The 25,055-nt window shown below is 38.4% G+C and overlaps 2 protein-coding genes and 2 pseudogenes across 3 annotated transcripts; 1 reads left to right on the top strand and 3 right to left on the bottom strand.

The window, feature by feature from the left end:
- Positions 1-795: 795 nt before the first annotated feature.
- Positions 796-4,425, top strand: LOC126620353 (E3 ubiquitin-protein ligase SINAT3-like). 2 transcript variants are annotated; one of them, XM_050288793.1, is made up of 4 exons: positions 796-1,474; positions 2,700-3,086; positions 3,374-3,737; positions 4,219-4,425. In XM_050288793.1, the coding sequence occupies exons 1-3, from the start codon at positions 1,274-1,276 to the stop codon at positions 3,731-3,733; spliced, it is 948 nt and encodes a 315-aa protein (XP_050144750.1). In that variant the 5' UTR covers positions 796-1,273; the 3' UTR covers positions 3,734-3,737; positions 4,219-4,425. The 2 variants fall into 2 exon arrangements, with proteins under 2 accessions (XP_050144750.1, XP_050144749.1); XM_050288792.1 differs by having other exon boundaries at positions 797-1,474; positions 3,374-3,704.
- Positions 4,426-5,613: 1,188 nt separating this feature from the next.
- LOC126614002 (aspartic proteinase nepenthesin-1-like) lies at positions 5,614-6,942 on the bottom strand. The gene has a single exon (XM_050281632.1). The coding sequence runs from the start codon at positions 6,940-6,942 to the stop codon at positions 5,614-5,616; it is 1,329 nt and encodes a 442-aa protein (XP_050137589.1).
- Positions 6,943-16,686: 9,744 nt separating this feature from the next.
- Positions 16,687-17,871, bottom strand: LOC126613993 (sodium-dependent phosphate transport protein 1, chloroplastic-like; annotated as a pseudogene).
- A 1,402-nt stretch (positions 17,872-19,273) lies between these two features.
- Positions 19,274-25,055, bottom strand: LOC126620411 (lachrymatory-factor synthase-like; annotated as a pseudogene).

Genomic DNA, 25,055 nt, shown 5'->3' with positions numbered 1-25,055 from the left:
CTAAAGTTGGTTGCTAAGCCAATGGCATTGCCGATTGCTTTACTCGGTATGCTCTTCATAATCATCCTTAAGCCAATGATGTTGTCCACTGCTCTGCTCGTTATGCTTTTCACATTGGCAATTCTTGTTTTTGGTTTGAAGAACCTTTCAATTTTGGTTTTGAATACTTGTTTGAGGATTGTAATGGCTAATTGGCTGGCATGTTTGGCTAGTATTTTGGCTGGTGTTGTATTGTATCTTTGTCAATACAACTCTACTGATTCATTATAAAATTGTGAAAATTCCACATTCCGTATTCAACAAATTATCACTTTAGAAGCCAAAATCAGCTCATGCTTCCAAATTAACCACAAAACAATATGTCAGCAAAACTGTCACCGTAAAATCTGGCAATTTTTATTTCTCTCTCTTTTCAATTTTTGATGCCAAATCAAATAAATTAAAAAAGATAAATAATAAAAAATTAATAAGAGTATATACGAAGTAAAATGAGTGTGAACTGACACTTTCCAAAATCTATATATAAAAAATGTCATCATAAATTTATATAAAATTGTGCCTGAATTAATCTATATATTAAATTTTCTTTAATAAATAATACAAGCAAGTATGCATATTTTATAAGGATAAAATGGGACCCACATTTTAAAAATTCAAAAAAATAGATCACAATAATATGCACCACATACACAAGGGAGGCATTCCATTGGAAAGAGATTCTCTCCGAATCACTTGATTCTTAATATTTAGAGGAAGAGATCCGGAGAGAATCTCTTTCTGCATCCTATTATATCCCACTGGTCTTCTGCTACTTACCAAAACCCATTAATTCCACAGTAACAACAGCTAATTACCAATTACCAAATACCAAATCAGAAATGTTTAAATAAGCTCCCTAAATTAACCTACCTTTTTATTAATCCCCCACTATTCTATTAACCTACCAATCAAAACCCTTAACTGAATCTTTAACGGGCATTTGATACCCGTCTGATCTTAATCAGACGGCTGATATCATCTGGAAGGTGACCCATCTCTTTCTCTCTCTATCTGTAAACCAACGATGAAGAAGCACCCCTTTTGCGAAAAAACAAAATAAAATTTTGGGTTTCATCGCACAATGCATTCCAAAATTTTCGTTATTTTCCCTTCCAATTTTCTATTCGTTTTTGTATAATTGCGTATTGGGGAATCATACCCATCAGTCAAAGAATCGAAAGATTTCGTCTTTTTCCCCAAATTTTTGGTGGTGGGGGTTTGTTTCCATTGAAGAATGGAATCAGACATCATTGAAAGTCTTGCGTCTTTGGATTTGATTGACGATGATGAGATCCATGGCCGTCCGATTCATCAATTTGTTTCAGTTCCGAAGGCGCACAGCAACACCGGCAATAACATTCCCGGCACCACCAGCGTCCACGAGCTTCTTGAATGCCCTGTTTGCACCAATTCAATGTACCCTCCAATCCATCAGGTTCGCCATTTCTTGCAATTTCCTCAATTGGGTTCCTTTGTTCTTTTGATTTTGTTTTGCCTGTTTTGGTTTTTGAAGATTTTGACTTTTTGGGGTTAATGCTAGGAATGATGATTTGTTGAATTGATTAATTTTTTTGTGGGATTTAATTTTATGTGGTGTTTCTGTTTCTGGGTTTTGTTTGGTAGTTTATTGAATTTATTATTAGAAGGTGAAAAATACTTATCAGTTTCTGAATTTTGTTTTAAAAATTAATCCTTGTCAATTAGGATTCTTTTACTTATTTATCCTTGTTAAACAACAATCAACAACAATTCTAGTTTTTCTTGTAACAGGATTTGAAATTTGCTTCACTTGTAACAATCTACAACAATCTAGAATAACTTCAAGATTTTGAAACTTGCTTCACTTGTAAGTGCTTTTCTGTAGTTCCGAGTAACAGGAATACCAAGGCACAGAATCAGATTTCGTTCTAAATATTGTGTTTATGTAATAGTTCCTGGGGTTGGTGAATTATGCGTCAAGGATCATATTAGTTTGAAAGGGATTAATAAAAACTAAGAGCTTTCGAAGTTCACAGATACCTGGGGTTGGTGAATGTGCTATTGTGGACGTATTTATCACTTATTTTGTAAAGTGAAGCGGGTTAACAGGTGGAGTGTGGTAACACTACCACCAATTGATAGAGATGTTTTATGTGCTTTATCTGCATAAAGGTATTGTGCTTGAAATTGGGTGCACCGAGTTCAGACTATTTATTCATTAATCCATTGCTGCTTAGGACAGAAGTTTATCAGTTGTTTTGTTCGAGTGTGTGGCTGTATAAAATTACTCCGCCTCTCTTACATACTCTTACATCTCTCATGGCTGTAGATGATATAGAGTCATATAACCTTATGCTGGGGGTGTAATGCATCGCTTTGGCTTCATTTTAAGTGTTGGGGGTGTTGTGATGTTTACTTGAAGATGCAAGTTTGCTGAGTTTCAGCTGTGGCTTAGTTCGGATGAGTAGACCTCCCCTAACTACTCTGGAAAATGGAGTTGTTTACCTTACAATATGCTTATTATGCTTATTGAAATCAAGGGATGCTCATTGACTTGCTATCCTTAGATTTATTTGGGATGGCTAAGCATGGGGATTCTATTGATAATATGTAGCTGCTTGTAAAATTCATCTAGGATTGGTTGACCTTTATGGCTTATAAATCTAAACTTGTTTCTGCAGTGTCACAATGGGCATACCCTTTGTTCCACCTGTAAAGCAAGGGTCCATAATCGGTGCCCAACGTGTAGACAGGAGCTTGGTGACATAAGGTGTCTAGCACTGGAGAAGGTTGCTGAATCGCTTGAACTGCCCTGCAAGTATTGCTCTCTTGGGTGCTCAGAGATATTTCCCTATTATAGTAAACTGAAACACGAGGCTGTCTGTAACTTCAGACCATACAACTGTCCATATGCTGGATCAGACTGCTCCGCTGTTGGGGATATTCCATTCCTTGTTTCTCATCTCCGGGATGATCACAAGGTGGACATGCATTCCGGATGCACTTTTAATCATCGTTATGTAAAGTCTAATCCTCGTGAAGTAGAAAATGCCACGTGGATGTTAACTGTAAGTGCATACGTGTTTCTCCCTCTTTGTATAAAACTGGTGACTGAATGAAAATTGCTTGGTTCGCTCACACTAGAAATCAGTGGGCATTGCATAAATCAAGAAACCGTCACTTTAACTATGGGGGCAAAATTTAACTTTCCCAGTTAATATGGGACTAAAGGAATCATGGGACCTTTGATAGCAATACTTAAGACTAGATCAACTGTGACTATAGCAGACTGAAGATGTATGCTTTGGTTTTTTTATGGTAGCGAAGTAATTGTCTTATTTTTCATCCTTGATAGGTCTTCCACTGTTTTGGTCAGTACTTCTGTCTACATTTTGAAGCCTTCCAGCTTGGTATGGCCCCCGTTTACATGGCATTTCTCCGGTTCATGGGGGATGAAACAGAAGCTCGGAACTACAGCTACAGCTTGGAGGTTGGTGGAAATGGCCGAAAGCTGATTTGGGAGGGCAACCCAAGAAGCATAAGGGATAGCCACAAGAAGGTTAGAGACAGCCATGATGGCCTCATAATACAGCGCAACATGGCACTTTTCTTCTCTGGCGGGGATAGGAAAGAGCTGAAGCTGAGGGTCACAGGACGGATATGGAAGGAACAGCAGAACCCAGAAGGTGGGACCTGCATACCTCTCTGTAGTTAGCCTGGTTGGATATCTCTTTCCCTCATCTGTGTGCTAAACATTATGTTAATGTCATTAGTGAATTTAGATTTTTAGGATTCTTTTATTGGATTATAACATTTCAATGCTGGAGGCTTCGTACTTAGTCTGTTAAGCTTCCGGTTATCCTCTTAAAGCTGAAATACGAAACTTTTGTCTTTGATGGAATTTTGGTTACAGTTTGATATTAGGATTAGATTAAAAATTTATGACAGCTGTCTATAATCTCTGAAAAACCAATTGAACTTTGCTCAATGGCATTATAGTCAAAGCACGGCTCACGCCGTTGTTTTACTGGAGTGATAAGGAAGTGGGTGAGACAGACAGGTATATCCTAGGGTAAAGCTTGTTAAGGTAAAAAAGAAGGGAAACTTATGATGATTAGAACCTTGACAGATTTCACTTTAGTTCCTAAGTTTGAAACAATCCACTGTATCCCCTAGGCTTATAATTCTTTTACATTTCAGGGGCGAAGGTTTGTGAAGTAATGCGTACGATTGCGGTTTAGACAGATTGATAAAGAAGTTGGTGAGACATCTGGAGCTTGGGGTTTCAGTTTATTTACTTGGTAGTGTTGAAGTATGTATCAATGTCAAATATATAAACCATAAGCTTTTTCATCCTATGATCTACAAGTACTCAACAGGGAAATCACTCCTTTACTTGTCTTGGAATTACTCTACTTTATTTGATGTACCAAGCTCAACGTTGAATCAAATGATACCTAAACAAGTTGATCGGTGAGGAGTCATCGTTTCATCCATCGTGTTTGCTATGAGTCGGGGGCAAAACTGGAGATAAGATAGGCAATCTTTAAGTCTCTCCAGCCCTCAGCCGGATCAGAAACAAAGGACCACTCGCTCTTGCATCCTTTGGTGGTTGCCATTGCGGTCGTTGATGGCTCATGATCATCTGATGATGCTACTGTGCAGTAATGGACCGGATGGGGTTCGCCGGGGACTCCTCTATTCCGAGAGTGTTTTCCTTGCCATTTTGATGATTCTGTGTTTCTTTTCCATGAGAGGTTGAGAGAAACAAGAAAAAGGAACTTGAAATGTCTGTACGTCTCTGTGAGGTTTGAATTTGTATCTTTTTGCTGGAGCACACTAGGCTTGTTAAACAGATCACAAACATTTCAAATTAGGTCACAACTTTCATGATATTCGGACTCAAATCATTTTTAAATTTCGATTTGTAATAATACCAAAGGCTCACATTTCTCTTTTGCTTGTAAGTGAGAGGCTTTTAAGTTCAATTCTACATGATGACGAGTACGATACCAAATTGTGAACTCCAATTATATGTCATAGCTCAATTCCCACCCCCAATATAATTGTATTGAAAAAAGGGTCAACGTTCAAGTAGTAAATAGAAGAGCCTGCTCCATCTTCTTTGCCATTGATTGGAGAGGAGCCAACATATGATACAAAGTCTTCAAATCTCCATCCTTCAATTGGATCACAAACAAACGACCACCCGATGTTGCAGCCACGGTTGTTGGGATCATCGTGGTCGTCAATGAGCAGTACTTACATGGTTCCAATCCAACATATCAATCTGTGATCGGCAGATGATGATGCTGGTGTGAGGGCAGATGATGATCTAGCACGCACCAGAGTTTCTAAATTGATCTTTTTCCAGCATACTAAGTTCATTACCAATCACAATTGCTGGAAAAAGAAAAAAATAATAATTTCAGTACCAACCATAAAATATTTTTCAGTCCCAGAAAAGGAAACAACAAACGACTTTTTGATTCTTCAGCCCTAATATATGGTACAGGGATGATGATGATACCGATGGAATTTTTTGCACCGCATTTTAGACCACATCACTAATTATTTATACCATGCACACATTAGTTAGGTATCCCGACAGTCATCAGTGTCCTTAAAAGTTACGATGTTATTCTGAAGGTCGATCCCGACGTTCACATTCTCAAGCTGGTTTATTCCCAACACAGAAAGGCCATGATAATCTGGTTTTATAGTCATGCAGTCATCTTCATTCCAAACATTAGTCGGATCCAATGTATAATCAAACCCATGTCGGCGATCATCTCTGAAATGGAACTCTATATCAGGTGCTATGTTCATATGGAAACCATCATCCGAATCATAACACAGCAGGAACTCCGAATGGGGATTTATCTTGTGTTTGTAATTCGGTAGCGCATTTATCACCGCGCTCTGGACTGCGTAATAAGCCTCCGATGCAAGGTGAGTATATGTTGTTCCTGTATCTATGATGATGCCTCCTCTTCCCTCTGGCCTCCATCTGAACACATCCTCCGAAATGTTGAGCCTAGTACCGTCAACGCTAATACCTTCTACCCCTATATGGTACCAACCGTATCGACCAGGTAATAATGGTGTCTGATTACCCTCATGGATCACTGCCTTTGAACCGAATTTCACATTGCTACGGTTACCTCGATTAAAAGGCGAAATGCAAAACGAAAAACGAGTCCGTTCTCTAATTAATTGCGCAACAAGTGAACTTGGTTCTCTACCTGCACCAACAACTCCTGGCGGATTTTCATCCGGATCCGTATCTGAATTCTTCAGACCACACCCGAAAGTCATATCGGGGATTGTTTCACCTTCGAGCATGAATGTTTCTTTGGAAGCGACTCCTTCGGAAGACGCTCCATCTTCATAAGCCGTAATGTAAGTACATGAACCATCCTCACTTGGGCAACCGTTATCTGGGACTATGCCACACTCCACACGGTCATCGTCACACATCAGCTTTCGGTAGGAGGATGATTTTCCAGGTTCAAAGATTGGTATGCTTTGATTGTAACATTTTTTGCAGGGATTACACTGCATCCAAATTAAGGCGCTAGCAGTGTCAAAGTATCCAAATGTATCAACTGGAGGGGTTCCAATTTTGTACCTCATGACGTAGACTCCATTATCGTAATCAATGCGGGCAGTAGCGTTACTTACTGCTGCTGGTGACATTCGCCTTGTGAGGTAATTTTGTCTGGCTATGCTTCTGCGACGAGCTGCTTCTTTGCGTTGAGCACGAGTGAGACTAGGGTTGTATAGCGGAGATTCAGGCGAGTCGCGATGAATGAGACGTGTCTCGAAGCCTCGGAGTGCTGTTTTAGGAGAGGACATGCAGAGGGGGATGGTGATGGCTATTGAAATTAGTGCAATGAAGGAGAGTACAAATGATGAGGCCATGGAGGGCGAGAGTCAAATTCTCAGCTTGCTATTGAAACTAATTGGATGTGTAATAACCGATCAAAATGATTAAAGATTTATAGTAGGGTGAATTTTAATGTAAATTGTAATGACTACGAAAGAGAAAATACGTGCATGGATCATGTGGTGACTCTGCATCGACAATAGTATTTTCTTTCTTTCTTTCTGTTTTTGCTGGAATGTACAAAAGTACAAGATATTGTCCATTTTTATCAGTACATGTTTAGATATGAGGGCAGGTTCGTGGTACTACATTTTACACACAAGTTTTAAGTCATTAGATTTATACACTTTTAATGGTTGAAATACAATCTAATTTTTCAATTTAAATTTTCTTTACTAAATAATTATACATTAGGAAGATGATCCTTAATTTAGATTTTAATTATAAAAAATGTTATTCTTACCACATTTTTCATACCACATTGGTATCACTTTCTAATAGATATTAGATCCATATGTAGATTCTTTTTAGGATACTAGAAGATCTTATATTATTTGCAAGGCAAAAAATCCTATCTAGTTTACTATAAATAAAGACACTCTCTTTCTCCCTTCAGTAAAATAGGCCACAACAGTTCACTATTTGTGGGAGCGAACAATCGTATTAAAAAAAACCTACACAATTATAATTTTTTAATAAGAAAATAATTTACTTGTACTTTTTATATAATTTTTGTGACATTAATTAAACATTTATTATTACATACATTAGGTATTTTTTATCGTTATTATATATTAGGCAATGAATTTATAACATTAATATTTTTTTATCTTTTTTATGTAAAACCATTCATTCTTCCTTACAATTCATGGAATTAATTGTGTACATCAACAATTCAAATAGGGGTATTTAGGCATTCAAAAAATTTAAAATACGTCAAGTTCAACATAATTGATGAATTTGCCAAGTTTCACGGGCTGAAATCATATATTTCATCGAAGTTTCTGGAACAATTTTGAGGTTGTGCAATGACTGAATTGCAATCAAGAAACAACGAAGGTGTGGTTTAACGAGTTAATATTTTGTGATAACATAATCAGTAATTTATCAAAGATCGACTAATAAAATCCGAACAAAAACAAAAATTCCATAAGAAGATGCGAACAAATTCAAGGAGATTCCACGCGTGAAAATGGCCCTCTGAAGTTTAGACTCTCCCCAATGATGGAGAGGTCATACCCCAACCAATTTATTAAAGGGAACTTTCATGAAAAATATTTGGGCTAAGTTTATTTTAATAAAAAGACTTAATTTTTAATGAAAAACCCTTAAATTTTAATAAAAATGACAAAAGAACTTAAATTTTAATGAAAAAGACATAATTTTAATATTAAAAAAATATAAAAAAATCTGACACGTGGATCCACGTGTCCTCACATAAACTGTTTATGAAACTTAACAGTATTACACTGTTTATGAAACTTATTACACTGCTTATGAAACTTACGACACTGTTTATAAAACTTACTACATTGTTTATGAAAAATTACGACACTGTTTATGAAACTTAACGGTACTACACTGTTTATGAAATTTAACAGTGCTACACTGTTCATGAAACTTAACGATATTACACTGTTTATGAAACTTTGGGTACTACATTCTTCTCTCTCCTCTTCTTGAATTTTCTTGGCACATTCTCACCTTCCAAACACATTTTCTTCTTCTAATTTTCTTCGATACTCATCAAATTTTCTCTGTATCTCTTCAATTTCTTAACTTTCTACACCAATTACTTAATTTTCTTCTATTGTCTGCCCATCTGCGGCTTCCTCTTCTCCTCCACCTACAATCTTAACTTTCTACACCACATGTTATTATGTAAGTTGTGGGAAATTTTATTTTTTAACACAAGAATCTCACCATTTGTAGATATATCACTCTGTGTCCCGGGCACATTGAAAAATTCTCTTGTCATCTTGACTACTATTGGGAAACAACACCACAAAAATAAAATTGGGAAAATGTATTTCAATTTGAAGTCTTTCTCGCTTAATGTTAGCTGACAATAGGGAGAAAACAAAGTGGAAATGGGGGGTGGAGTGGGATGTGAATATGCCCAGCACGTGTGGTGTTTTTTATGTTTTTTATTTTGTCCTTTATCATTAAATAAAGTTAATGAATGATTTTTTATTAAAATATAAAAATTTGAAGCCATTTTCTTTAATTTTTCCAAAAAAAAAAATGGAAACCTAAACTTGTCCATTGTCCTCAATGTGAACAGATTTGTCTTTGGGAGTCTAGCATATCAAGTAATCCGGCGTTTTAAATAATCTTCACCGTTCAATTTCTTAGAAGTAATATTAAAATCAGTCTTTACTATTTATTTGAAGCCGATTACTAAGGTGCTCAAACCTCAGCACGACTCAGTTTCTCTAACTCAAACTTGGCTCGAATTATTTGGAGAAAATTTATAGTCTCTATAATTAAAGTCTATTAATCACAAAGTGAGAAAAAAGAAGACCTAAATTCAGCGTATTGTAAATATAATTGTAATTTTGGCATTACACGATCACATCAACATGCATAGACAGCTAGTAGGTGAAACGAAAATCGAATTGTAATTTTGGTAAATCAAATTGAAAAGGTAAATTTCAATTTGGGAAGCAAAATCCAAAATCGAAATGGATCCTATCACATGCATAGACTGCTAGCTAGTAGGTGAAACCGAATGAAATGAATAATATGTATAGTGCTTGTAGGTGAAACCAAATGCAATTACTCTTATTTTGTATTTATTTTTCCCTTAAAAAGGACACCTCTTTGTGTATAAAATGGTTAAAAGTTAAGGATAATTTAATTAAAATTAGAGAAAATAATCGGTGAGATCGTCTCACTAGGACAATCCTCACACCAAGTGTGGTGGAACTGCATGAGGTCGGAGTTGAACCATATTATTATTAGTCAATTGTGAGGCTTAGCCACTTCCTCACTCCTTTAGTGTAGATAATATTGTTTGTTAAAAAAATAAATATGTAAGAGGTATACTTATTACCCAAGAAACGAAATCATGATAGAGTTCATTCGAACTCAAAAAACGAAATTATCAAATCACCATCACGCCATGCACATAATCGGCGTGAAGCTAGTGCAAGCGAGTCCAACCCTAGAGCTAAGTGTGATTGTGATATGGCGCACCACAAGGAATTAAATTGAGAACATTCTTAATTAGTTCATGAAAATGTCAACATTTACCAATAAAACAAATAGGAATACATAATTACTATTGGGGAGAGTTATCTACACACACATTTTTACCTTTCACACCTTTCTAAATTTTTGATCATCAGATCAAACGTATTGAAAAAGATCAATGGACAAAAATTAACAAATGTGTGTGGAAGATAAAAATGGATGCGTGAATAGCATTACCCTTACTATTATGATTATACACGCATTACATAATTATGGCAACTAAGCAAAGAGGCCTTTCCACTCCCTTATAACCTAAAGTTGACATTGTTTGACGAGAGAAAACCTAAACTTGTCATTGTCCTAATGTAAACATATTTGTCTTCGGTAGTCCAACCTATAATGTAGTTTGACTTTTTAAATAACATTGTTCGATTTCTTAGAATCAATCTTCACTATTTATTTCTCAAACTATTGAAGAAAACTTGCAATGTAAACTTGTTTAGAAAATCTCCACACTATTTTACGCTACTTGTCAATATCATACAAATAAAAATAAATAAATTGTGAGCAAAATGTTGCAATTGCAGTCAAATAGCTGGTGCTTCTGCTTAACTGTGGCCATAGGTAGGGTGAAATTCCTCATAGCTTCTCCGAACCCAGAAGAAATAGATAATTATGGCTTGCTATCAGTTGTCCCCTTCACCACCCCCCGCACCTTTTTTTTAAAGTATCAAATAAATTGCAACGGAGTGCAAGATTCACTAAATCAGATCAGCCTTCAACCAGTGGAGATTTGATCGCAATCAGTGGAGATTTGATCGCTGGAAAATCCAAAACTTGTAGATCAATTTTTACTCACCAGGTTGATGTGGCCCATAAAATGGCAAAGACACATCATCTTTTTTTTTTAAATTATTTTATTTTATTTTTTATTTTAGTACATTGATATTTTTACACTAAGAGAAGAGAGAGTTCGGCAAAACCACATAATAAGTAGCCTAATTTGGTATCAAATCCGCTATCCACAAGATTCGAACCTAAGAATCTCTCATTTTTAAGTGAAGATGAATACCACCAGACTGTAGTACTGAGTGACAATATATCATCTTTTTAATTACTTGGGGTGCGCCCGTGAGAATATTGTTGTGTTCTATTGGTTTTACACGATAGTACATAATGTGTTTGGAATACAAAGTCATAAGAAATTGTGTCTCGGTTGTAAGTAACTTTCTCTCGCTCTCTTTGGCAAGTGCTTGTGATATGCCTTGTTCAACAGTCGATCTGGGATATAAACATGGGTAACTGGGTAACTTTTCGAATAAGGAGGTCTTAAAAGGGTTACTATCTCATTACACAAAAAGGACACTACAAGACTTAAGGAGACGTATTCAATTGAGATTTTGAGGGATTTGAATTCTTTTAATGAATCTAGGGGCATTTAATCAAGATTTTAAGTGATTCTCTAAAATTCAAGGTGTATTCAATTAGAATTTAAAGATAGTTTATTAAAATCCTTAGAAATTCGGATGTATTTAATTAAGATTTTAAAGAAATTTATAACATTCCAGGTATATTCAATTAGAAATTGATTTTAAAGAATTTGAGAAAGTTGAGGAATTAGAGGGAATTGAATACACCCCCTTATATTTGTTAACTACATTGCAAAAGATGAAGATTGGTACAGGGGAAGGGAAAGAATTGGTAGAAAGAAAACAAGAGAGATTGTATTGATTGATTAGAGAAAATGTATACAACTAAACTTAATGAAATAATAGCTATACAATATCTTATATAGCCATATATCCCAATTACAATAATACCCTTCTAACTATACTAACAAACTCCACTACTTAAATAGCGCCATGTGGCATTTCTGTTATTACTAAACAATTATGTTATTACTCCCCCTCAAACTGAACTTGGTGTAGCCAAGTGAAGTTTGAACTAGCTAGAGCTCTGAAACTGATCTGGAACTGCAAGACCAAGATGTCTGCAATGCTTCAAGAACACTGCAGAAAACCCCAAACAAATGAATACCACTGGGTGCAGAAAACCTCGAAAATTACGCCACAAGAAATCTCTTTTTCTCTTTCACAGTTACCCGAACCTTTGCTTCTAATCATCATCTCCCACTTGCCCTTCAGACAAGCCGCAAGAAACTCCATTCTCTCCAATCCCTTATATAATCCTAACGCTTCACTAGAAATTTATGAGAGCTCAATTGATCAACCTATGAGGCTCGCTGAAATGTATGTTGCTGCTAAAAAATGATATGCACAATACAATTTCTAATCCTAATATGTTGAAGTCTTTGTCATCTATAGAGGAGTTTGAAGAAAATATATATATATATATATATTTTTTTTTTGAACTAACTAAGCTTTACAGAGACTGGCACCAAATCAACTAAGGAGAGTGACACTCTAAGAAACCAAATCAACCAAGTAGAATGACACTCCAAGAAACCAAATCAACCAAGGAGAATGACACTCCTAATAGCTTCCTAAATCTTCCCAGATACTAACACCAAAATTAACCAAGGAGAATGACACTTCAAGATACACCAAGAAAGAATGACACTTCCTGCCTTTGCATTTTCAAATCGTAATTTTCAACTAAGAAACTCAAATCCCAGAGAATGACCCATACACAAAAAGAATGACACTTTATGATATCAACATATCAAAATTCTCAACCAAAAACTCCCAAACACTACAAAATCATTAGCAGAGACGAATTCACTTGATTTTCAATGTGAACTTCCCCAAATCTTCAAACTGCGCGATTTCAGACAAACAATTCACTTTTCAGACCTTTGAACTTCCAACTCGAGCACCAAACAAGTCAGCGGAAAACATCTTCAGGATCGGAAATGGCGACGAACCAATTGACAATTCTCAAAATCTGCAGATCCTTCACATTAAAATTCTGAGTTGGACAATTTGTCAAACACCTGGACTGTAGCGAACAAGAAGCATAAGATTTTGGGAAACACCTGGATCAAAACAAAATCCTTAACAATAACGCCACTACGCAATTCGTGCCGTTTTAACCAACACGATGACATTGCGTCGCAAGCCGAATGAGGAGAACCAGAACCAAAGCGAGATTTCGGAGGAGGTTCGGCATAGCATGCTGTCCGTATCGTCGAAGGAGAAGAAGGCGTGTACGGAGAACCAGCAGGAGGACAACGCGAGATCATCGTAAGAGATGGAGTCGCCGAGGTCGGTGGGGCAATGGCGGCGAGGGACGACGAAGAAGATAGGGTGCGTGCTGTGCAGCTAGATCTTGAGGATCAGAGAGGAGGACTCGCATATATCCCGACCTAGATCTGCAAACCCAACTCTTATCCGGACCCATTTGAAATCGGTGAGGTCAGTGACGACGTTTTCCAGGATGGTGATCACATAGGCCGGATCGACCAACGACAGTGAACTCACGGCGTCGCTCAAATGTTTCTTGGGAACTTTGTAGATCTTCTTGTATCCATGCATGCCAATGATCTGATTGAGATGAACGACGGTGAGATGGAGGTGAGAGTTGGACTAAATCAGGAAAAGGTAATCTTCTAGAAACATCTTGCTCTTGGAAACCGGCAAGGACAAAGCCTTTCAAGAAATAGAGTCGCTTGGAACACGTTGGTGGCACCAAGGATCTCTAAAAGAACGCTCATTCTCAGTCGATTCGCATCCACAAAAACTAAGTAAGAAATTGATTCTGCTTCCTTCTACGATTCGGGGATCAGAGAGAAGAAGGAAACACCAAAGAACTTAGACGAAAAATTCAAGAAAATTTGAAGAGAAAATAAAACTAGAAAAAGAAATCTAAAAAAAAATACGGAACCACCAGAATCAATGGCGTAAGCCTGGTGGCTCTGGTAACATGTTGACTACATTGCAAAAGATGAAGATTGGTACAGAGGAACATAAAGAATTGGTAGAGAGAAAACAAGAGAGATTGTATTGATTGATTAGAGAAAATATATACAACTGAACTTAATGAAATAATAGATATACAATCTCTTATATAGCCATATATCTCAATTACAATAATACCCTTCTAACTATACTAACAAACTCCACTACTGAAATAGTGCCATGTGGCATTTTTGTTATTGTTGATGCACAAAACCGGAGGTCTTGGAACAACGTAAATCAGACCGTGAATCTGCAAGAAAGTAAATAACACAAGATGTATCGTGGTTCACCCCAAGGTTTGGGCTACGTCCATACTGATTGTATTTTTCTGAGAGTATTTGTGAGGGAGAGAGTGTGAAAGCTTTGCTCTAGATATGAGAGGCTTTGAGAGGGGGTGAGAAGGCCTAGGAATTGGCCTCTCCCAATTGTGAGGATGAGGAGTCCTTTTATAGAATAAGAGCTATTCACTTATTACATATTTGCCCCTTCCTTTATTACATAATTACATTTAAGTCCCCTGAGTATTTGTACGAGATCTAAATAAGGAGGCCCTAACTATGGTATAAACAGTAGTCCCCCAAGTCTTCAGTCAAGAGAGTCTTTTGGCTGGAGACTTGAAATTCAGTCCATGTGTGGGCTGGAGTAACTAGATGTTGTCTTGAACTGATGCTCGATATGAGGCGGTACTCAATATGAAGTGATGCTCAACTAGAAGTAGCACATGTTACGAGGCTGCTCGGCTCGTGGCTTAGGTTGCCTTGGTTGGCTCGGCTTGTAGCGTTGAAGGTGAGGAAGTCCCTTTTATAGAATAAGGGCTCGCTCCTCAATACATAAACGATGGGCTAGAGTTGATGCTCTCTAATGATGGTGAGGGAGTCCCTTTTATAAAATAAGGGCTCGCTCATCAATACATAAACGATGGGCTAGAGTTGATGCTCTCTAATGATGGTGAGGGAGTCCATTTTATAAAATAAGGGCTCGCTCATCAATACATAAACGATGGGCTAGAGTTGATGCTCTCTAATGATAGTGAGGGAATCCTTTTAAAAAAATAAGGGCTCGCTCCTCAATACATAAGTGATGGGTTAGGAGTGATGCTCGCAGCGAGGTGGTTGCTCAGTAGGCGGCATTGCTTTCTAATGAAGGTGAGGGAGTCCCTTTTATAAAATAAGGGCTCGCTCCTCAATACATAAACGATGGGCTAGAGTTGATGCTCTCTAATGATGGTGAGGGAGTTCCTTTTATAAAATAAGGGCTCGCTCCTCAATACATAAGTGATGGGTTAGGAGTGATGCTCATGGCGAGGCGGTTGCTCAATATGTGGCGTTGCTTTCTAATGAAGTTGAGGGAGTCCATTTTGTAAAATAAAGGCTCGCTCCTCAATACATAAATAATGGGCTAAGTCCCCCAAGTATTTTTCATGAGGCCCAGTTGAGGCCTAATATATGGTGTATAGTATAGTCCCCCAAGTCTTCGGTCAATAGAGTCTGTTGGCTGGAGACTTTAAATTGAATCCGTGTATGGGCCGAAATGGCGGTTGTTCGGAGGCGGTATTTGTATACCCTGCACTGAAGCTTTGTAGGTGAAACTTTGCAAGTGAAGCTTTGAAGCTGGAGCTCTGTAAATGAAGCTTTTGAAGCTAGAGCTTTTGTAAATGAAGCTTTTTGAAGTTGGAGCTCTGTAAATGAAGCTTTTGAAGCTAGAGCTTTTGTAAATAAAGCTTTTGAAGCTGGAGCTCTGTAAATGAAGCTTTTGAAGCTGATTAACATGAGTGATGCTCATGAATGTTTATGTTGATTGACATGAGTGATGCTCATGGATGTTGACATGAGTGATGCTCATGAATGTTTATGTATGATTAACATGAGTAATGCTCATGAATGTTTATGTATGATTAACATGAGTAATGCTCATGTATAATTTGAAGTACTGGGCGTACTTTTGATCACCTGGTTGGTGGTAATAGTGGCAGGTTGCCGAATAATTTTGGAGTACTGGGCATACTTTTGATCACCTGGTTAGTGGTAATAGCGGCAGGGTGCTGAATAATTTTTGTAGTACTGGATGTAGTTTTGGTCACCTGGTTGGTGCTATTTTGGGCTTATGGGCCTTTGCCCTCCACACAAAATTCCAGCCCATTTATTTTGGGCTTTGCCTTTTTTTTTTACCCACTGATAGGGTTTATACAGGTATCTCCGAAATATACGAAAAATAAATTACATCATTCAAAAATAAGGAAAGTAAACCACATCATTCTGGTTAGGTGTTTATTCCTTACTTCTGCTTGTGTTTTTCTGTTGCACTCTCTCTGTCTCTTCATCTCTTTTCTGCTTTTGCTTTGGCATCAGCTACGGACCTCCTTTTGCATTTTCTTTTTCTCTTTTCCTTTTGCTTTCCACTGTGTCTCTGTCTTTTTTCTTTCTTCTTTTTCGACAAGATGATGGACGGAAATGAAGCTTTTGAAGGATGACCCCAGCTTCGAGTAGTGTCCTTGTGCTTTTGCATGTTTATTCCTTGTTTTTCTTTCTTCTTTCATCTTTTGGCAGATGGCAGACAAAGGGAATAACAATAGACTTATTATTGAGGAAAAGCTTATCTTCGTCAAGTCGTAATGAGTGTGGTTCTGATGATCAAGATGGCTTTCTGAGTCACACTCGCTCCCTCTCATCACCGCCGTGGCCTTCGCCAGCTCTGCCGTCGCAACAAACCTCTCATGCCAAGCCCTGTGAAGATTCGAGTCAGAGCTGCTGATGCTTTTATCCTGAACGAACGCCGTATTACTGTGGGCATCTGAGCATTGCTCTTGGCGTGGTCGAAATTCCGACGACGGAGAACAGAGAGAGCGAGAAAACCTAAGAGGGAGGTGAATAAGGTCCAGATAACGTACGGATCAAACAACACAGTTGCCGCCATCTTAGAAGAAAACCCAGATGAGAAAGAAGAAGACCCAAATGAGAAGGAAGAAAGCCCAGATGGAGAAGGCTGCGACCCAGATGAAAAAATACGGGAGTAAAAGACCGATGGCCACCCAAACTGATGTATTAGGTATGGCGAAAAGGCCAAGCCGGTGACCGATCCAAGATACATTCCACTATAAACCAGAGCCAAAGATCTACTTCTCTCTGCTACAGGAATCCATTTTGACAGTATATTATTCATGGTGGGCATAGCAACACCCTCACCAATCCCCAAGAAAGCGTGAACAACTAGTAGGAAAGGCAATCCAATTTTAGTAGCAACATGAGTGAGAATAGTAGTAATGGACCACCAAATGACTCCAAATGCCAGTACTTGCTTCCCACCTATTGTGTCTGCCCATATTCCACCAGTAATCTGAGTGAGGAGGTATCCCCAGAAGAAAGAAGATTGTATCAAACCCACAATTGCTGAGTTCTAATTGTACTCTGCTGACATGGGCAGTATTGCAATGCTCATATTTACTCTGTCCATGTTGCATAGAAGGAAAGCCGAAAAGCACAAAACGACAATGACCCATCGTTTCAGAAACTCTTGTAATCACGAAACCTCCGTCGTAGACTCCACTTCCAAATCCTGCTTCACCAAAATGACATCGTTCAACCCTTTGTCGAACTTATCCACGGGTTCCGATATGTCGTGCGCCTCCGATTTAACGTCTGCAAACACTTTCCCACTCATCCGATTTTTGCCTTTGCCGCCCGAAACGCGAAAGAAACAGCAGTACTGCTCTCTGTTCCGAATCCGCACTCGAAACCAAAACGGCGTTTGGGGTCTCGGGTCATCGGCGCTGAAACTTCTCTTGGTGGCCGAAAAATCAGGCGGGGCGATATTAGGCTTCAGAGAGAATGAGTAAAGAAGTGCTTTGGCGTTCATGGTTTCCAGAGCATGAAACGACTCATTGAGTCATTGAGTTACTGTGTCGCCGAATGACTGTTCCGAGTTCTGAGCATCGCAGCGTGCGAGACGCTTGCTATAAGATCAGGGCAGATTTCGAAGAGGGGACATGTGGAGGGATATTTATTTGCACTGGCTGAGGTTAGAACACGTGGCGGTTGCATGGAAGGGATTTGGATTGTTGAGGGTAAGGTTAGGAAGCGGACGGTTATTTCCGCTTTGTTTTGGGTTGGCGGGTGGTTCCTGGGTTTTCTTTGCAGATTCAAGGTGGAGTGTGGTGAGGTCTCACAGTGGTGAGATGAAAAAATGAAAGAGAACCGACATAGCTTTTTGTGTCGATTCCCACAGACGGCGCCAAATGTTGATGCACAAAACCGGAGGTCTTGGAACAACGTAAATATGATCGTGAATCTGCAAGAAAGTAAATAACACAATATATATCGTGGTTCACCCCAAGGTTTGGGCTACGTCCACACTGATTGTATTTCTCTGAGAGTATTTATGAGGGAGAGAGTATGAGAGCTTTGCTCTAGATAGGAGAAGCTTTGAGAGGGGGTGAGAGGGCCTAGGAATTGGCCTCCCCCAATTGTGAGGATGAGGAGTCATTTTATAGAATAAGGGCTCTTCATTTATTACATATTTGTCCATTCCTTTATTACATAATTACATTTAAGTCTCCCAAGTATTTGTACGAGATCTAAATACGAATGCCCTAAATATGGTATAAACAGTTATTATTAAACAATTCTGTTATTAATATTGGCCAAGGCACACCTGTTGGTTTGGGGGGCTGCATCCAGTGATAGAAAGTTGGTGGACCTAGAAATGATTGAGGGTCCAAACATTGGTGTCATATATGTGATGAGGACCAGTTTGGTTTGAGCTTGTTCGTTAATAAGGGCACTTGGGCAGCTAAAATACAAAATGTGCCCCGCTGTGTATGATATGGACACGGTGAAATTGAATTCTCTATGAAGATGTGAAATACCATCAGCTAGATAGTAAGATCTCATGCACTTTTACTATAGCTTCGCAGTGACAACCCTGATCAAATGTGTAAGATAGGTGGGAGGTAGAGACGCGCAACAACCAATCATAAGGGACCGCTTTTTCGTCTAAAGATGCTTAACTGATGCACCAATAATTTGTACAGGAGAAGGAGGTTGGATGCGGAAAAATTCAAGGTAGAGCTTCTCAAGCATTTGTGCATCCTCATAAGTTTCATGGGTAGGGAAGAAGCACAGTTATGGAATTACCCATTACTTAGCTTAGATCATAAATATTTCATATTAGGTCACATTTTTCATGATATTCGAACTTTAAATGTTCTCAAATTTGGATTTGTAATATACAAAAGGCATGTAATTTATAGAATATTACCATTACATGAAACACCTCTCGATGTCTTGGGAGTTCAACAGATAAACCCCAATTTCGATCTATCTATTTGCTGATATAAATAGTTGAAAATTTATTTAAATTTAACAACATTTTCTGAATAAAATGAAGACAAATATTAACATGTTGAGTCAACGTTCAACGTTCACGCGGTAGATGAAAGAGCATGCTCTATCTTCTTTGCCATTGATTGGAGAGTAGAGCCACAAAAAAAATAGAAAGTCTTCAAATCTCCACCCTTCAATCGGATCACAAACAAATGACCAGTCGATCTTACACTGGCACAATCGCGGTCGTTGATAGACAGCACCTGCATGGTTCCAACATACGACTTGAATCCAATATTATTATCAACGATCTCGTAGCTGAAGCACCGTTCGATCAGATCGATCGCTAGTAGCTTCTCTGTGACCCACTTGATGGATCTCTTGTTGAATTATAAGTCTCTAGCTGATTGAGTATTAGAAATAAGTTGAGTTTAATGTGTGTATTCACTTGAGCATATCTGTCAAGTGTAAAGTTACAAGTTGTAAGGCCATGAGAGCCATGTGGTGTGTGATCCATGTAATTAGATAGATGAGTGACTAAGATTAAAAGTTGAGTCTTGTGTGGTCCTAAAGCTAAAGCCACCAATTAATGTAAAGGAGAGTTAGTGCTCTTTGTTTTTGTTAGAGCATTGAAAATATTCCTCTGCAGCATTTTGCAAGAGAAAACAAGAAAGAAAAACGTTCGTTTCAGCTTCTTCCATCTCTGTTTTCATTTTTTCTGTTCAGCTCTTCCTCCTCGGATAAAATCTATCAAATTCAAGTTACACTAACATGGCCTCAGAGCCAGGTTTGATCATTTGAGATCTGGGCGTAAACTGTGAAGAATTTGAACTACACTTAAGCTCGTTCCGGCTCAAGCGAAGTTGCCGAAACTCCATAGATTCCGATTTCGATTTGTGTTCGTCTTGTCTAAGCTAAGAGATGGCTAGGTCTGGAAGTTCTGAGGTGAGAACTCCTATCTTCTCCGGTGAGAACTACGAGTTCTGGAGGATTAAGATGATGACGATTTTCAAATCTCATGGGTTATGGAGATTGGTTGAAAAAGGGGTTACGATCTCAGAGTCAAAGAAGAAGAAGGCTGAAGGAAGCTCAGAAGAAGAAGACGATGAGAAAATGGTCGCAGCATATATGCAAGATGCAAAGGCTCTAGGTATTATACAAAATGCGGTTTCTGATCAAATTTTTCCTAGGATCGCCAACGCCGACTCAGCTAAGGTGGCATGGGATATACTGTATGGAGAATATCATGGTGGTGATCAGGTTAGATCCGTAAAACTTCAGAATCTTAGAAGAGAATTTGAGTATGCTAGAATGCGAGATGATGAATCTCTGTCTAGTTATCTTACAAGATTGAATGAGTTAATTAATCAGATGAGAACATTTGGTGAATCCCTTTCTAATGAGAGACTTGTGCAGAAGGTTCTGATTAGTCTAAGTAAGCCTTATGATTCCATCTGTTTAGTTATAGAAAACACAAAGTGTCTAGAGTCTGTTGAGCTGCAAGAAGTTGTTGCGATTTTGAAGAGTCAGGAACAACGATTTGACTTGCATAATGTTGATACCACTGAGAAAGCTTTTGCATCATTCTCAGTAAGTCCAAAGGGGCAAAATAGAAGTGGAGTTCAATCTGGCTCATCAAAATTCCAAAAGAATTGGAATGCTAAGGGAAAGAAATGGGATTCGAAACCTCGATTCCAACAGAAACCTTTCACTAGTCCTGCACCAAATCCATATCAGTCACAGTCAATGAGTCAAGAGACTGTCAAACCACAGTGTAGAGTGTGTTCTAAGTATCATTTTGGTGAATGTCGATATAAGGGGAAGCCTAAGTGTTATAATTGTGATAAGTTTGGTCATTGGGCTAGAGAATGCATTGTAGGGAAGATTGTGCAAAAGGCAAACTCTGCAAATCAGGTGGAAGTGTCAGGAAATCTGTTCTATGCTAATAGTGCAATCTCAAAAACAAATATCAATGGAAATTGGTATGTTGACAGTGGTTGTAGTAATCACATGACAGGGAATGCTGATCTCCTTGTTGACATAAATACATATGTTGCTGGAAAGGTGCAAATGCCTACTGGTGTGTTAGTGAATGTGGCTGGAATGGGTTCATTGCAGATTGACACTAACAGAGGTAAAAGGTATATCAGGGAAGTCATGCATCTGCCAGGTTTAAAAGAAAACTTATTGAGTGTTGGACAAATGGATGAGCATGGATATTATCTAGTGTTTGGAGGAGGTTTGTGCAGCATATATGATGGACCTTCACTTGAAAACCTTATCATCAAGGTTAAGAAGAAGGAAAATCGATGCTATCCTCTTTCTCTGGTAAAAAATAATCAGTTAGTTTTGAAGGCTAGTTTGGAGCATTCTACTCAGTTTTGGCACAGAAGACTAGGCCACTTGAATCTTAGAGGGCTTCAGCAACTCAGTGAGAAGAATATGGTGCATGGTCTTCCATACCTAGAAGCAACCAAGGATGTATGTCAAGGATGTCAATTTGGAAAACAGCACAGAGAATGGTTTCCAAAAGATCAAGCCTGGAGAGCAAGCTGTCCTCTGGAACTTATACATGTTGATCTCTGTGGTCCTATGCAGAATGCATCATTGGCTGGAAACAAATTTTTCATGCTATTCATTGATGACTGTACAAGGATGATCTGGGTGTATTTTCTCAGATACAAATCTGATGCATTCAATTACTTCAAAAAATTCACAATTACTTCAAAAAATTCAAGTCAATGGTGGAGCTGCAGAGTGGTTTCAAAATTAAAAGTCTAAGGAGTGACAGGGGTGGAGAATTTTTATCTTCTGAGTTCACTAAATTCTGTGAAACTGAGGGCATTCAGAGGCAACTCACCATGGCTTATACTCCTCAACAGAATGGAGTAGTGGAGAGGAAAAATCGAACTGTGGTTGAAATGGCAAAGACTATGCTTCATGATAGAGGTATGCCATATGTTCTTTGGGCTGAAGCTGTACACACAGCTGTATATATTCTAAATAGGTGTCCTACAAAAGCACTAGAAAATACAACCCCTTTTGAAGCCTATAGTGGCAGAAAACCAGGTCTTGCACATCTCAAGATTTTTGGTTCCCTGTGTTATGTCCATATACCTACTGAGACAAGACAGAAGCTAGATGCTAAGAGTGTTAAAGGTGTATTTGTGGGTTATGCTACATGTGAAAAGGGATACAGAATATTTGATCCATGTACCAACAAGTTAATCTTGTTAAGAGATGTGGTTTTTGATGAATCTATGACCTGGAATTGGAAAGAAAGTTCACAAAGTTCAGCTGCTGCAACTTACATTCTGGATCAACCTGAGAATGTAGTTTGTGAGAATCCATATGAGATGAGTGTGATTGAAGGAAGTTCTCTCAGTCCTAGTTCTTCTTTTCATACACAAGAACAAGAAAGTGGCACTCCTAAGTCTGCACAAATTTCAGAGGCTTATGATCACTCACCTCTAAAATGGAGAAATTTGAATGATGTTCTTGCTCAATGCAACTCATGCATTCTGGAACCAGAAAGATATGCAGATGCAGCTCAGGATGAATCATGGTTAAAGGCAATGGAAGATGAATTAGCCATGATTGAGAAGAATGGTACCTGGAAGCTTGTGGATAGACCAACTGAACAGCCTGTTATTGGAGTTAAATGGGTATATAAGACCAAGTTGAATCTTGATGGATCAGTTTTAAAAAACAAAGCTAGATTAGTGGCAAAGGGTTATGCTCAAAAGCCAGGTCTAGACTACAATGAAACGTATGCTCCAGTGGCAAGATTGGATACTATCAGGACCCTTGTAGCCTTGGCAGCACATAAGAACTGGAAATTATATCAACTTGATGTAAAATCAGCTTTTCTGAATGGTGTATTGGAAGAAGAGGTTTATGTGGATCAGCCTGAAGGATATGTAGTCAAGGGAAAGGAAGATAAAGTCTATCGATTGCATAAAGCCTTGTACGGATTAAAGCAGGCTCCAAGGGCTTGGTATGGAGAAATCGATACATACTTCTCACAGTGTGGTTTTGAGAAAAGTTTGAGTGAACCAACACTGTACATCAAAGCAAGGGGACAAGACATTCTGATTGTCTCTATTTACGTGGATGACATAGTTTATACTGGAAGTGATAGACTGATGCTTGATGAATTCAAAGAAGACATGAAGAGAAAATATGAAATGACAGACTTGGGTCTTCTCCATCATTTTCTTGGAATGGGAGTAATTCAGACCAATTCTAGCATTTTCATTCATCAGAAAAATTATGCAAGTTCTTTACTAAGCAAGTTTGGTCTGAATGAGTGCAAATCTGTGATCACACCACTTGTGGCAACTGAGAAATTAACTAAAGATGATGGAAGTGGAGCAGTAAGTGAAGAGCTATACAGAAGCATTGTGGGGAGTCTTCTATATCTCACAGCTACTAGGCCTGACATAATGTATGCATCCAGTTTGCTTGCCAGATTTATGCACTGTCCCACTAGCAAGCATCTTGGAACTGCCAAACGTGTGCTCAGATACATCAAAGGAACTCTAGATTATGGTTTAGAGTATACAAAAGGCAAGGAGGCAATGTTGATTGGCTATTGCGACAGTGACTGGAGTGGATCACCAGATGATAGCAGAAGTACATCTGGATATGCTTTTTCGTTTGGAAGTGGAGTTTTTTCTTGGGCTTCAGTTAAGCAGAGTTGCGTGGCATTATCCACTGCAGAAGCAGAGTACATAAGTGCATCAAATGCCACTGCACAAGCAATCTGGCTTAGATTTGTCTTAGAAGATTTTGGGGAACTTCAAACTGAAGCAACTCCATTACATTGTGACAACACCTCAGCAATTGCAATCACCAAGAATTCTGTCTTTCATCAGAAGACCAAACATATAGACAGAAGATATCACTTCATTAAAGATGCACTGCAAGAAGGAATCATTGATTTGATTTATTGTCCCACAGAAGAACAGATGGCAGATATTTTCACAAAACCTTTGGCTAAAGATCGGTTTAATTATCTCAGGAGCATGCTTGGAGTGAAATCAGCTCAAGACTTAAAGGGGAGTGTTGAATTATAAGTCTCTAGCTGATTGAGTATTAGAAATAAGTTGAGTTTAATGTGTGTATTCACTTGAGCATATCTGTCAAGTGTAAAGTTACAAGTTGTAAGGCCATGAGAGCCATGTGGTGTGTGATCCATGTAATTAGATAGATGAGTGACTAAGATTAAAAGTTGAGTCTTGTGTGGTCCTAAAGCTAAGGCCACCAATTAATGTAAAGGAGAGTTAGTGCTCTTTGTTTTTGTTAGAGCATTGAAAATATTCCTCTGCAGCATTTTGCAAGAGAAAACAAGAAAGAAAAACGTTCGTTTCAGCTTCTTCCATCTCTGTTTTCATTTTTTCTGTTCAGCTCTTCCTCCTCGGATAAAATCTATCAAATTCAAGTTACACTAACATCTCTGATCATCATGATGACCGTGATCGTCGGCAGATAATGATGTTTTACCAAAGGCATCGGGGTAGAGTGAAGCGTACCGGATCACACCAGGTTGGCCGGGGACTCCTTCTACTTGATAACAAGTGTCAAGAATTGGGAACCATTTGTGGAAGTTGCAAAAATCTGCCAAGAGAGGCCAAACTTCATCTGCTGCGGGGCCTTGTAGCTCAACAGAGTTTTGCCTTCCCATTTGGATTGCTGGATGTGTGTTTCTTCTTCCAT

This window comes from Malus sylvestris, chromosome 1, assembly GCF_916048215.2.
Source record: "Malus sylvestris chromosome 1, drMalSylv7.2, whole genome shotgun sequence".
NCBI lineage: Eukaryota > Viridiplantae > Streptophyta > Magnoliopsida > Rosales > Rosaceae > Malus > Malus sylvestris.
The sequence above is the reverse complement of the archived record's forward strand: the minus strand, read 5'-3'. Positions and strand labels throughout refer to the sequence as shown.